The 14,563-nt window shown below is 41.4% G+C and overlaps 1 protein-coding gene across 4 annotated transcripts in view; it reads right to left on the reverse strand.

Moving 5' to 3' along the window:
* NECAB1 (N-terminal EF-hand calcium binding protein 1) overlaps positions 1-4,158 on the reverse strand; it is a 65,420-nt gene extending 61,262 nt beyond the window's left edge. For 3 of the 4 annotated variants that reach the window (XR_010623203.1, XM_065753231.1, XM_065753233.1), the window contains exons 1-3: positions 4,072-4,116; positions 1,936-2,245; positions 1,013-1,037 (exon numbers count right to left, since the gene is read on the reverse strand). Coding sequence is in view for 3 of the 4 variants with exons in the window: in XM_065753231.1 (XP_065609303.1) it covers positions 1,013-1,037; positions 1,936-2,127 (217 nt within the window). In the remaining variant the exon portion in view is untranslated. Of the gene's footprint in view, positions 1-1,012; positions 1,038-1,935; positions 2,246-4,071 lie in introns of all 4 variants that reach the window. The other variant, XM_065753232.1, reaches the window with a different exon arrangement.
* Positions 4,159-14,563: the final 10,405 nt, after the last annotated feature.

The raw sequence follows: 14,563 nt of genomic DNA on the forward strand, positions 1-14,563 counted from the left end.
TGCCAGGGGTAAGCTTGCCTGAGCTGTGGGTTTGGCAGAGTTCAGTGCTGCAGGAGAATGCCAAAGTCCAGCCTGCGCTTTTGCAAGAAGCTGCATTCCCCTTCCTATACTTTGGTATTACAATGATACATAACTGGGAGCCTGTATTTTCTTCCTGTTCTGTTAAGATCTCGCCCTGATTATCAAACAATGCACGATAGCATAAGTACTATTATGGTAATTGCAGCCCAAGTCCGCAGCCTCGAAGTACTCAATCTCACACTGTGGCAGTGGCATCGTTTCTCTAACAGGAAAATGGCACAAAATGACAATGTAATTTGACTAAAATCGGACAGCAATTCAGAGGCAAAAAAAAAAGTTAGACAGGTCCAAGACAACAAATACGTACAACAGCCAAAATTCCTGTGATGAGCCTTGTGAACTTAAAGCCCTTCCCCTGCTACAGCCAAAATGAAAGTATTCATGAGTGCAAAGACTTACACAGTTCAACTTTCTGTATTTAAACAGGGGAACAACATATGTGGAAAGATTAGTCTTTAGCACCAGGGGAAAAATTTCAATTAATAACATAATGAAAAACTCATGTTTGTGTTACAAATGCACAAGTGAAATTCAAAGGTTTATTCTGCTTACTGACACACAGAGCAAATATATAAACAAAAATTGAGGGAACACAAATTTGATTGCTTGATATAAGCTACAAGTAATAAGATGAAGCTAGAACCAAATGGATCAAAACTTCTTGGGAACAGAATGTCACTAAGAAAACACCCACATACACCCAAAGTGCAAATTAAACACGCATGCTAAAATGTGAAAGCAAAAGACCTGTTCTTAAGGAACCCAATGGGAGAATCTGTGCACAATACACACTGCACTGAACCTGTAGAAAACATCAAAAATGAGAGACGGCTGTTTTTACTATCAGGATGTTTAAAGCTCAATTTAAAGGCCATTATCAGTGATGAGTATTTTTTCCAAAGGGAGGAGGGAAACAGGTGACTGGTCTTACCATTCTTGTCTGCTCTTCTCAGTATCTAAATGAAAAGAGAGAGAAAAGAATTACTTTTCTGGTATGGGTTCAGAGCACACAATGCTGTATTTAATGGACATTCACAGTTGAAGTGCTACATCACATCCCACAGAGCTGTATAAAACTGAAAAGCCTTCAGTGTATCTCCATTCTTCTCTTACAATATTGCTTTCTTTAACTCCTCCTGTGCTGCGTGCACATAAAACCAAACCCCTAAGAACCAGCTTTATTTACTACTTTACATATGACTTATGAGGACTGTATCCAGGCACAAAACCTGATCCCACAAAACTACTGTGCTTATGGACTTGGGGATGGGAGCTGTTTACAGAAGTAGAGCAAGGGTAGTAAGCAGCTAGACTGTGCTCTGAGCATGTGAGGTGGAGAGAAAGACTCAGGGTCTGGGTGTGTGGAGGGAGAAGCCAGGAGAGGAGCTGGGTGGCAAAAAGGGATCAGACTGGGGGTGGCAGGCAGTGGTGTCAGCTGTGTGGGAGCAAATCTCAGGATTTCTCTGATGGTAGAAAACAGAGGAGGAAGAAAGGCCTCCTCATACAAAGGACTCCAGTGAGGATGGAGGGCTGGGGTCTCAATACAGTTATCACTACCATAGCCCACTCCTCGGATCAGAGTTTTTTGATAGGCCCCTGTTCTCTGGCTGAGATTAGCTGCCAATAGCAGGAGTATGCTCTGCTTATAGTGGTGCAACTAAATGAAAAACCTGAGGATTTAGGTGCCACGTTCTGCTGGATCATCCTCACTGCTGTATGCTGTAAGATGCTGTCAGGGCAGAAATGACAAAACAGTGACCAACAACCAGGATTTAATTTATGGCCTCTAAGATGAACTTTGCTCTGTGTTCAGTTTACAGTATGCAGTATGAAGCAAACTTATCAGGAAGACACCTTCCCTCCTTGTATTTGCAGATAAATCAATTTTTTATATGAGGATTGGGCTGTTTGGGGTTTTAAAGATTTTACTCTAAGCTGGAAATTTCCTCCTAATGCTAACAGAAACTTTTTGGTCAAAAGACCAAAAACAGAAAAAAGGAAAGAGCATTCAAAGAATTTCGGGAATAAAGTAAAATCTTTTTTCATGGTTCCTAATAGGTAATATAGTCTTGGATTCCTGGATGGTTGAACTGGATTTTTGAGTGACTGTTGTTGGTCTTTCTCCCATCTTGTAGCCAAGCAGTCTTGTTTTCTTTCTTGTCACCTGGAGGAAAAGTCAGTATGCACGTCAGTGTATCCACCAGCCACGACTGCATAGAACCATGGAATCACTACAGTTGAAAAAGACTTCCAAGATCATCTAGTCTAACCACCCACCTACCACCAATACTGCCCACTAAACAATGATGCTCCACAGATAGCAACTGTATGTAAGCAGAGATGGCAAAGAAAATCACTGAGCCGAACCGTTTTGCTGTTTTTTTCAGCTGGAAATTGAGAGATTTGGGAAGTGTGAAGACAGCAGAGAAAAATAGCATTGTGAGACCTAAAGTGATGAACTGGGCTTTGTTCTGCCCAATTACAGGCGATTCAAGAGAACAACGGGTGCCCACAAGCAGATGCATATCAAAGGAGCTAGTAGAGCTGAGATACCGCTGCTGGCCTGGTAGGTTCATTACTAACAGATTAAATATGGCCCTTGCAGCAAGCAGCAACGTCCCAGAGCCTCACGTGCAGTACAGCTACAGCAGGGTTGCAGCTCACATCTTGTGCAAGGCATCTACATCAGCAAGAGCGCTGGTTGCTGCATCCTGGCTTATGGATGTGGAGGGTTGGGGGCTTCAACTGACTAGAGGCACCCCATAGATATGGATCAAAAGTGGCAAAAACTTCTGCATAAATATACTTTGTAGTGAAAACAGCAACACTTCCACTCTACAGAAATGTTAAAATGGTTTGCATGAGTGGTAGGTCTTCTGATGAAAAAGCAGGAGGAGTTAACACTAGAAATCCTGACTGCTGTATTTTCATTATGCACTTGAGTGGAAATAGTAAGTCAACAAAGAGATATTTAAATAAGTTCTTATGAAGCCTAGAGAAACTATTAGATGAGTGGATGTGGTTTTGATTTTGCTTGAAATAATTTGGGCAAAAGCCTTGGGGACGTTAATCATAGAATCATTTGAGTTGGAAGGAAATCTTAAAGATCATCTAGTCCAACTCCCCTGCAATGAACAGGGATATCTACAGCTAATGTGGTCATATTAGGTAAAACTTCTAGACAGAGGGTCCTGAAAAGCTCTAATACACAACCTGTCCTTTGTAGCAGATACTGTGGATTAACTCTGATATAAGAGTTGGTCTGATGTAGATCACAGTTGGTAGTACTGTTTGAATGGTTAAAAGGTACACAGGTAAAATACTATGAAGATTTCTGAGTCTCATCAAATACGGAGGATATGTTAATAGATTTTGGAGATGGAGTTTGCCTTTTATGCAGGACTTGCCTCGGACCAAAGGACCAACGTGCCAGGCAAGCTTAGACAAAAAGTATTGTGTTTGCATCATGTGAGAGGCTGAGCCGATGGTTCAGCACCACACGTGGAGGAGCAGGGTGATCATGGCACACAGGGCTGGGATCTCAGTGCCCCTCAATTCCCCAAACCCATCAGGATCTAGCAGAACACGTTGGGAAAAAACTCCACACCTGTGCACGGTGAGACACTCTATAGTGGAATGCCCAGAAAATATATATAAAATAAAAATCCAAGCAATGCGTTTTGAAAAATGATGGCTTTTTCAGCAAGTGCCTCTTTCAATTTCCCCTCATTGCCAACCTGCTCTCCTAATGCAGGCACGCCTCTGGCAACAAACTCACTCCCCAGCAAAGGAGGAAAAAGGGAAGGAGAAAGGGAAAAGGCAAAGCGAAAGGAGAAAAGGGAAAGACCCACAGCATTGCTCAGCATCATTCCCTTCCACCCCGAAGCAAATAACTAACTAAATAAAATGGAAAAAAAAAAAAAAGCCAACAACCAACAAATACACCCCCATCCCCACACGGGGGTCCCTCCAGGGCTGCCGCCTACTCACATCGCGGAAGATGCGCAGACCCGCGCCCAGCTCCGCCGCCATCCGCCCGCAGCGCCGCCGCCACAGCTGAGGGAGCCCGCCGCCGCCGGCCGCTCCTGCCCCGGGGCTGGGCGCGTTGCCGGGGGCCGGGCCGCAAGCTCCTCCCGCCGGGGGCTGGGTGCTGTGTGCGCCCGTTGTTTCTTTTTTTCTCATGGTTTTGGCTGCTTTTCCCTTTGATCTGGTCACTCTGGGGAGATTCTTTCTCAGCTACAGGACCCCAGGCTGAGCCTGCTTTGAAGCGCTGGCAAGTGTGGATAGGTCTCTCCGTTAGGGACGTAATGATAAGCTGAGTTCTGCAGAAGCATGTGGGCTTGAAAATAGGATCCTGTGGCTGAAAGCAGTGTGCAAACGCTCTCCGAACTCCAGCACTCGAGACTGTGCCCACCGCCCTCTGGTGCAGACCCTGTCCCTAACCCCCGCCCACCCCTCCCCAACACAGCTCCATGCCATTCCCTCAGGCCCTGTCACTGTGAGGAGCTGCAGCCACTTTGCCCTCCAGACACTTAATCTTTGTAGCCCTCCTTTGAATGTTCTCTAATAGCTTGATGCCCTTATGCTACTGTGGCACCCAAACCTGCACCCAGTGCTCAAAGTCAAGCTGATATATCAAGCCTCTGATATATCAAGATCTCTTTGCAAGACCTCTCTGCTGTCAGGGGAATCTGCAGTTCCTCCTATGTTAGTGACTTTCACAAATTTAACAGTTACACGTTTGAGTTCTACATCCAAGCCATTAAAAAGAACCGGACCTAAAATGGAGACCTATGGAACCCCACCAGTGACTGAGGTTCTAGAAAATTTATAATATATTCACTTTCTCCCCACACTTTGACCCAGGTGATGCCCTTTAGCTCCTGCTCTTGTTAGCAGATGACATGCAGTTATCCAGAGATAACTGCAGATGTGCAGTTATCTGCACAGAGAGGTGGTGGAGTCTCCTTCTCTGGAGACGTTCCAGACCCGCCTGGACGCCTACCTGTGCAACCTGGGCTAGGGAGCTGCTTTGGCAGGGGGTTGGACCCCGTGATCTCTGGAGATCCCTTCCAACCCCTACAGTTCTGTGATTCTGTGATCCACTGTATGTCATAGTCATGGTTTGATATCATCATAACTAATTTTAGAGTGAAATTTTTACTTTGAAACATCTTCCTGTATTAAAAGCCTCTGATACAATATGGTATGTTCTCTGTGGATGTTTTTACTTCTACTTTGTTATTAGTAAAAGAAAATCAGAATGATTTGTCCAAATGGGAAAATTGGGAATTTTTTAGGGTTAGAAATTTGTGTCCTGCTTACAAAAGGTGTCTTGAAAAAGATGAAAAATCATCTCAGGCTATTTTTGTTTTTTAATAATACTGAGGGGCTTTCATTTAATATGCTTCTTCTGACAGAAGTATGGATTGCTGTTTGTTTCCAGACAGAGAAAGAAGTCCTGAGGTTGTCTTAAGAGCAAGGACAATGAATGACGATATGGAAAAGCTTCTCTAGATTGTATGTGGGCTTGTTTTTGTTAGCTGTGATAGCAACAACAATAATAATAATGATGCATATTTAACTTAAATTACTACTGTGAAATGAAAACATCTTCTTCTGAAGAGCTAATATATTTCCCCTTTGATTAGTCTTAATGTGAATACATTGTCTAGAGGAATCTTTCTGAAAACCAGTGAGAAATTTTAATGGCAAAAAGACACGTTTATAGAAAACAAACAAACAAACCTTACAGGAATATAAGGATTAAAAAACGTTATTTGCAAACCACCTTTGCATGACCCAGAAGTGTGGAAGAACTATTTAAGTAATAAACATTGTCAGAGACTGTTTAGTTTTAAGGTTTAGATGAGCAAATATATTTGTGAGGGGAGCAGCTGCATAACTTTACGATGACACCTTTTTATACCACTTAACATTATTTTTTTATTACCTCAGTTTTTGCAGCACAATCGGGATGAAAGCTCTGAGTTTGTCAGATCTCTGCAGTGTATTCAGTGATTCTCTCTGAACAAAAGGCAGTGGGGAGGCTATGGGGAGGAAGGCCATGGGGATAAAGCAACGTGGCTCCCGGCAATGTGGGAGTGTGGTTATGTGCAGTGTGATGACCTTCTGAAATCCCTCTGGGAGGGTAGCAGAAGCCAGCATTCAATGATCTGGTCACTTCAGCAGCCACAGAGCTGTGCAGCTCATAATCTATTAAAAGAAATAGAGCTGTCTGGGATGTGTGTGAGAATAAAGCGTAAAGCTGCCTGCTCTTTTTCTTGCCATGTGTCACATCGTTAGACTTGTAATTAGGAACCAGCCTACTATACTAACATCTTCAATCATGTGAAATGAAAGGAAATGACCAGCCAGTACTTAATGATTTTGCCCTTTATCTGAGAGAAACAAACACAAGAAAAACAGCAGCAACAGCTGCCCTATGCTTACTGTGTAGTGGGCTGTGCAACAGGAGCCCTCAGCAATGGGATAAATGAAACAGCTTCCTTTATACTGAGGAAGTGTAACTCTCCTGACTCTCTTAATACAGTTACTATATCACTTTCTGATGGTTAGCCATGTGTGTTGCCTTTAAATGTCAGAACACTAAGTAATGCTCATGTCAGAGTAGAACCTTCCCAATCAAAGATGAGCTTGCACACTAGGGTAGCCCATGGCTCTGTAATGAAAAGTACACTTTGGCAGAGGAAATAAAACTGCTTTATGGTCCTTTTTGGACTGCAGGAGTGGGGTGGTACCTACAAAAAAGAGTTGAACTAGCATAATATGGCTCTCTGTTGCTCTTGGAACATGGTGTTTTGTCATGGTTTGTACATCTGGCCTAATGCCCTATAGGCAAACCTCAAAACCCCCAAGCCATGGCCTGCTCCTTTTCCTTTGGATTCCTTTTTTGGAAAGGAATCCAAAACACTCTCCAACAGGAATCCAGTGTAGACAAGTGGGATGCAGAATATACATCAGCAGGTAAGCTGAATCCTGTCTGTATGCACTGGAGCACTTTTCTAGTTCACCGGGAAAAGACGTGTAGTGTAAAGCCATAATAATGCATGAAGAATTAAGGAGATGATTTCCTTGTTGGCATTACACTTCATACAGCTTGCACTAGAACATTGTTTTGCTCTTCTTGTTTATCTGCATGCTCTTTCTATACCTGTTTTGGAAAATCACAGTTTTCATAGGGGTTCTTAATATTATTTTTCCAATCAGTTTGGTGCATTGGACTGACTCTTATCCAGACAGTAGGAAATGAGAGGAAATGATCTCCTGGGATCTCAGGCAGACTTCAAAGCAGCAGCTATTAACCTTAGTCTCTCTTTATTTCCCCTTCCTTTCCATCTGTAGGAGATACACGAGACTTCTGGGATGGGAAAGTCTAATAAAAATAGTAAAACTGGGATGGCTCTGAGTCAGTAGTGCCCAGCAGTGCATTTGAAGTGACTAGAGATAGAGATGGGCACCATCATACATGGCATGTTGGTTGTTCCTTGCAAGAAGTAAAACGTTCTTCAAATTTTCACACACTTTCACATACAGCCAGACAATTTGGTGGGTTTTAGGACAACATTTTAGGGATGTGTGATGTTAATTAATATACCACAGAGAATCCTCTCTATATGCTGTTTACAGCCAGTCCTGCAGGAGCATTTTAGAAGCAAACAGTGCTGTAAAATGACTGTAGTGGGGCACCCAGCAGAGACTGTGGCTCATGTTGAGAAAAAGCCTGCTGTGTGACTGGATGCCTAAGTCAGATATTTACTTTAAAGATCTAAGAAAAGAAACAAAGGGAAAGATCAAAACATGACAGAACCAGAAGCATAACAATGCAACAGCACAGTGGAAGAGAAGATCTTTCTTTGTATTTGAAACAGTCTTTGGAAAAAAAAAACATAGAAGGAAATGGCTATTGTCAGTCTGAAGGAGGACAGTTTGCTGAAGAAGGCAAGGGCAGGGAGAAGAAGAGGCATATTCTCTGAAGAAGCCATTGACTACAGAATAATTTTAGGAGCCTAGATAATTTATTCAAGTGCCTGAAGTTTGTTGGAGTGTGTAAATAACTACAGTTCTGTGCCTGTGCATCCTCCCACTGATGTTCTCATATGAGTAACATGTACTGAATGAAAAAGTGAGAATTGCCACTGAGAAAAAATGCCGTGCTTTCTGCTTCACATTTGAGCTAGAAGCAAGCATAGATACACCTATGCATTTGCATCCACATAAGAAATGCTAGAAACTATATTAACCGAGCAGCATGTTCAGCTTAAAGTGTAGGATTTCATTTCAGTGTGATGCAGATTTGTTAATATAAAATGAACTGTTATTAAAAACCTGCTTATAATGCTGCAGTTTTTTGAGGCTGAAACAGAAGGATCTATAAAAAATCATTCGCAAACAGCTTACTGAACTCAAGCAAGGAAAAGATGAATACTTCCTTTGGAGATTGCAGTGATTGCATCTCTGTCAGTGTGTCAAATTTGAGTGCTCTCCTGTGAATGTCATGCCCTACTCACCCTGTGCATACAGCAAGTCCAAGCTTAAGCTAAAGCAAGTGGACTTGTATTGTTACCACATGTAGTGGTAAGGAAGAGGCTTAACACAGATGATGTCCTACAGAAAAGGTTGATTATGCAATACAACAATCTGGAACAAAGTCTAAGACCTGTAAGGCCAAGTCCCACACTGCTTTCCCCCTGATATGGGGTAAGTTTTGGATTCATTTGTTTAACTGCTTATGCTGGAAATGTCAAAGGCAGGTTACTTCCAGCACAGGTTATTTTTCAGGAGTTGAGGGATGTGAGCCTTGGGGTGAGCAGGAACTAAGAGAGGGTTCTTCTAGTTGTCTTTTTGAACCATCACTGTGTCAGCGTGCAGTTGGTGTGCTCTGAGATTTCCATGATGTTGTTTGAGACAAACAAAGGACTGACTTGCTTCTGGACTTCTGTGTGAACTAAATTATGGTTTGAGATTTTGGGAAAGTGTTGGCACCTAACTTCTGCCTTTGGTGTTCAAATATTTTGCTAGGTGCAGGTAGGTCACTGTCCCTCAAAGGCAGCAGGGCTTTAATTGTATGAATCTGATGGCAAAGTCATAGACCTGAAAAGAGTTCCTCAAATTCATTTCTGTATCTAGATTTGAGAAAACTGAAAATATTTTTTTTAGAAATACTGTATTATCACAGTGGTTCTGTGAAGTGAAGAAATTTCTTCCTGCTTTCCCCAAGCTGCTATTGCTTCAGAGATCCACATCTCCCATGGAGGAGTACCTCACGTGAGAATGTCAGCTGTTTTCCTTGCTTTTCTGTTTTCTTCAGGGACTGAATTCTTGCTGGAAGATTACATATAGAGCCATTTTATTTCAAAACAAATCTCTATAATCTATAAAATTCTAAAGCATTCAGTTGCTACCCAGTTATTGGTGTGTTCCATTCTAGGCTAATGCAACAAAATACAAAAAAAGGAGGGGAGTAATTAGGGTATGACGTTCTCTGTCACTGATTTTAACAATAATGAATGCAATTAATAGATGTCTATTTGAAGAAAATGTTTCAGTCCAGCTGAATGACTGAACCAAAACCTTTAATCTGGATGGAGTTCAGCTTTGGAGAAATTTCTATCCTAGATAAATTTCTATTCAGATGCAACTCAGGATTGCAGTTCAAGGTAATTTCTCGTAATGAAAGTCAGCTTTCACCTGCTTCTGCATATTATGTTTCTTTGGACAAATTCTACATAAATTATTACTAGAGAAATTCTACTTCTAGGTGGGATTTGAGACTGAGAATAGCAGTAATTGATCTGTGGAAACACTTCCCACTAATGCTGTATTTATCACAGGGACAGGACTGTGAAGGGGATGGTTCAGTGCCACTGTGCTAACCTAACACCATAACAACCTGGTCAAATTCCTGGCCATACAGTGGACTTTCTGTATGATCCTACACCAGTAGCTTAGTAGCATTGGTGAATCTAGGAGCCCCCAGATGGAGAAATTACCCTGTCCCATCATCTGGGTAATCAATGAAGATGATAAACAGTGCTGGCCTCAGTACCAGCCCCTTAGTACTGCACCAGTAGCTGGCCTCCAGCTGGCTTGGACCAGTCTACCAGGGGTGAGGAGGCTTAAGGGGGACCTCATCGATGCATATAAATACACGGGCAGATGGAGAGAGAAGAACAGAATTCTACAATACTTGATCTCAAAATGTGCTCCCTTTCCATATTACTAGCAGGGAACTGTAAACAAGACTTAAGGATAACCATTCTCTACAAGGGCCAAAATACATAAACCTAAAAATCAGAGAATGCAGCAAAACAACAGTGACATTGAATATTTTTCACTGTGAGAGGCATTTTTAACAGTCAGGGACTGATTGTAATAATTCCATTAACATTAATGGGAATTGCAAGGCAATAGTTTTCAACATGGAATTCTTATCGTCTCTGCGAAATTTTAAGGACTCTTTTATTCTCCATTAAAAACTAAATAGGTTATATTTCTTTGGTCTGTTTCTGTGCTCAGTTACATTAACATAAGAAAAGAAGAATTATATCACTTGCTGTGAGTTTGTTGATCTCTAGAGTCCCATGAAGAGATCCTGCTTGTGTGAGTAGAGGATCTAAAGGGATGAGAAAAAAAGTTGGCTTCTTTCATCCAGTTAGCATGAGACTTGTAGGAATCAATCAGTATTTCCATCTTTACTCTTCCCTTCTCTTCCCTCCATCTCATTTTCCATGGCAAGAGTGGTTTGCCTGGATGAAATGCAGCAAATTTGGAAAAGCCAGTTTTTCATTTGGATGCTAGTCAAAATTCTGATTTTCTACAGGAGGATGTGACTAATTAAGTTTTATATTACTTTTATATTATATTATTATTTGTATTATTTATTATTTATATTACTTCCCTTTGGATACAGGTTAGATTATTAGATATAGATACTTCTGATATGCATATGGCAATATTCTTATAAGTTTATGCTTAGACTTTGATTATTATGCCATAAAAGGATCTCCTTGGACCTCTCCAAATTTCTGGCATTTATGACAATTAGCAATGAATACAGCAGTACATAAATGGATGAAAAGTTAATATTTTCATTGCAGATACTCCAGTCTTAATAAGGGATCACTGTTCTGCTATGTTAGACAGCAGGCACAGGATAAATGACAAATCTCACTGGTGAAAGACACAAATCACCCTAATTGTATTAGAGTGAAATTCCACCTCCCTGTGTAGTCCTCAACATCTGTCTGCTTCTAGTTACCTCACATCAGCTCTCATTGTTAAAGTTATAATCAAAGCACATATGCTAGAGATAATAAACCTATCCCATCCAATTCCCTGTGACACACTGTTGGAGTAATGATGTGCTTAAATTTCCATAATATTTTCTGGGTCATTCAAAGGAGTGAATTTGTACCCCATAAATCCATAATAGAAATACTGTTGTCTCACAGAGTGCATTCATTGCCTTGTGGATTGTTCTATGAAAAGATTTTTCAATGGTATCAGATCAAATTAGGAATTGCTACCAAACTCATTTGCTGTTCAAAAATGGAAAGTAGTTGCAAATGGAATGGTCTGAGGAATAGCGAGAATTTGCTGACATTAAAGAATTTTCTAGCTTAAAAATATTTTGCTAGACAGCGATCTTGTAGTCATTGTAATGAACAACTAAGTAATCTAAAGTTGCAGTATGGATCCTATCTCAATGCAAACTGGTTTCTATTGAAAATGTTTTTGTTTGTATTATTTTGTGTGTAAATGAGTAGATGATTATTGAAAATAAAAGATTTCAGAATTCTCTTTGCTTTATGGGCTCAAACAGCATTGTTCTTCAACAAGAAATAATAGCTTTTTGACTAAAATAGGATTTATCTCGCTCATCTCCTCCCATCTATCTCTAATTCATATTTAACACTGTATTTATTTTTAATTTTAATCTGTTTGTATCATGGTGCCTTATCCAGTTGCATATAGCTACTACAGCTGTGCCATCTTGTGGTCTGCACAAACCTGGAAGGTTTTGTAGACTGAGAATTTACTGAAAGTATGACAACTTGTCATTGTTTTTGGGCCCCTCACTACAAGAAGGACATGGAGTTGCTGGAAAGTGCTCAGAGCAGAGCAACAGAGCTGGTAAAAGGACTTAAAAACAAGCTTTGTGAAGAGTGACTGAGGGAGTTGGGGTTGTTTAGTCTGGAGAAAAGGAGGATGAAGGGAGAGCTGATTGCTCTCTACAGCTGCCTGAAAGGAGTTTGCAATGAAGAGGCCTGGATTTCTTTTCTCTCATGACAAGTGACAGGACACAAAGAAACTGCAACAGGTTGCACCATGGGAGGTTTATGTTGGACATTTGGAGGAATTTCTTTGTGGGAAAGATCGTTAAGCATTGGAAAGGACTACCCAAAGATGTTGTGGATTCACTGTCCCTGGAAGTATTTAAAAGACATATGGGCATGACACTAAGGGACATGATTTAAGGTGGACTTGGTAGTATTAGGTTGATGGTTGGACATGGTGATCTTAGGGGTCTTTTCCAACATAAATATTTATATGATTCTATGATTCTTTGATCAGCCAGAGGCAAGAAAGCTTGAATCAAATGTTTGCACTTTGTTAAGCAGAGGATCTTGATAGTTTTACACAGATTAATTGCAAGCACTTGCAACCCAGGTGATTTCCCAAGGAGAAATGGAAGAGTTTTTCCCCACCAGCTCCCACCAGGAGGGTGGTGCAGCTCAGGGTCCAGGGCACTGTTGCATTCATTTGCTGAGCAGCCCCAGAGCATCTGGTAAATGACAATCCAGGCACTTACGGGGCTGGAGTGAAAGAAAAATGTAAGTACTGTTAGAGATGACTGAACCCACCCCAGATCCTTGGAGATCTCTACCAAGGACCTTTTCAATAGAATCAGATTGTCATCTTCCCTCTTCTGAATCTCATTCACTTTTATGGTTCTTTTATGAGTTCCTTTCTCATTCATCTAACAGATATGGTCCCATGTGGCAGTGTATTAAATGTTTTCTGAAGTTCAAATAGATGAGATCTGCATTTCCTATGCAGACCAGTTAGCATATCAAAGAAGCTTAGTCTGGCATGATCTACCATTGGTAAACACATGCTGCCTTTGATCTCATTTTCTATTAACCTCCATCAGCTAAAATGATAATAGATGCTCAGTGTTTCTAACTAGAAATTTCCCAAAGTTCCCACGAGTATCATTTTTATTTCTGCTTCAATGGTTTCCTTTTGTTCCCTTCACTATTCCTTTTACATTCATGACTATGAACGCAAGGTACATATCATGCTCCTGAAAAGCAGGATTTAAAGAGCTGAGCTGCTGAACACCATTAATCTACACATCAGGTACAGCACAGGCTGTAGTTTTAGGAAATGCACTCACATCTGTTGCAGACTGCACTGGAGAAGGCTGGACAGAAATACTGGGTGCAAAGACCTAGCAGACAACATCTGCAACAGCTTGTTCTTGTACTCCACAGACTGTCTTGCTCCAGTTAATTGAAGTGAGATGATTAGTGATGAATATACTCAATGTAAGATTAAGACTCAAATATCTGCCTAACCAGTTAAAGTCCTGGTTTGCTATGCCTGGGGATGTGTGTGTGTGTGTGGGGGGGGTATGTGGGGAACAACAACGAAAGCAATAGTGAAAAGGTAGTAAATAAAGGCAAAAGATCATTAGAATAATGCAGAAATTGTCACCACCACAGTTCCATGGTTCTCAATGAGTCTTTCAATTGGCAGTGGGGATGAGGGGTGCAGATCCTCTCTCTTGGTTGATCACAGGCAAGTTTCTTCAGGGAGAGGAAAAACCACCTCGAAAAAAAGTAGAAGCACTCACCTTTGTTTGCAGAGTCTTTATATAGATTGTCCGTCTCCTCTCAGGTTGCCCATAGTAACAGCACATCCAACACACGTGCTGCAGTCTGGTGCAGTCCTGTTGACATCAGAGGAGATGGGGCCCTCACACAAGGCTGAGCAGCCCCATTTTGGGAGTAGTCTGGAATGCAACAGGCATCAAGACATTCTTCTTCATTGTTCCTGGCACCCCTGTGCAGGCAGAGATGCCTTCAGTTGTCCTTGCATTTCACAGAAATCTTTGAGACAAAAGGAGTTTGGGTAAGTTATCTTGTGGAATCATAGAGTCATAGAACCACCAAGGTTCGAAAAGACCTACCAGGTCATCCACTCCAACCGCCCACCTGTCACTAATAGTTCTCACTAAACCATGTCCTTCAACACAACATCTAAATGTTCCTTGAATACCTCCAGGGTTGGTGTCTCCACAACCTCTCTGGACAGCTCATTCCAGCTCTTGACTACTATTTCAAAGAGGAAGTATTTCCTAAGATCCAGCCTGAATCTTCCCTGGCACAAACTGAAGCCATTCCCTCTAGTCCAGTCACTAGTTACACTACATTAGAGGACAACTCCCAACTCC

This window comes from Cyrtonyx montezumae, unplaced genomic scaffold (genome assembly GCF_038088225.1).
Source record: "Cyrtonyx montezumae isolate F1298 unplaced genomic scaffold, pur_monq_1.0 scaffold_8, whole genome shotgun sequence".
Taxonomy (NCBI): domain Eukaryota; kingdom Metazoa; phylum Chordata; class Aves; order Galliformes; family Odontophoridae; genus Cyrtonyx; species Cyrtonyx montezumae.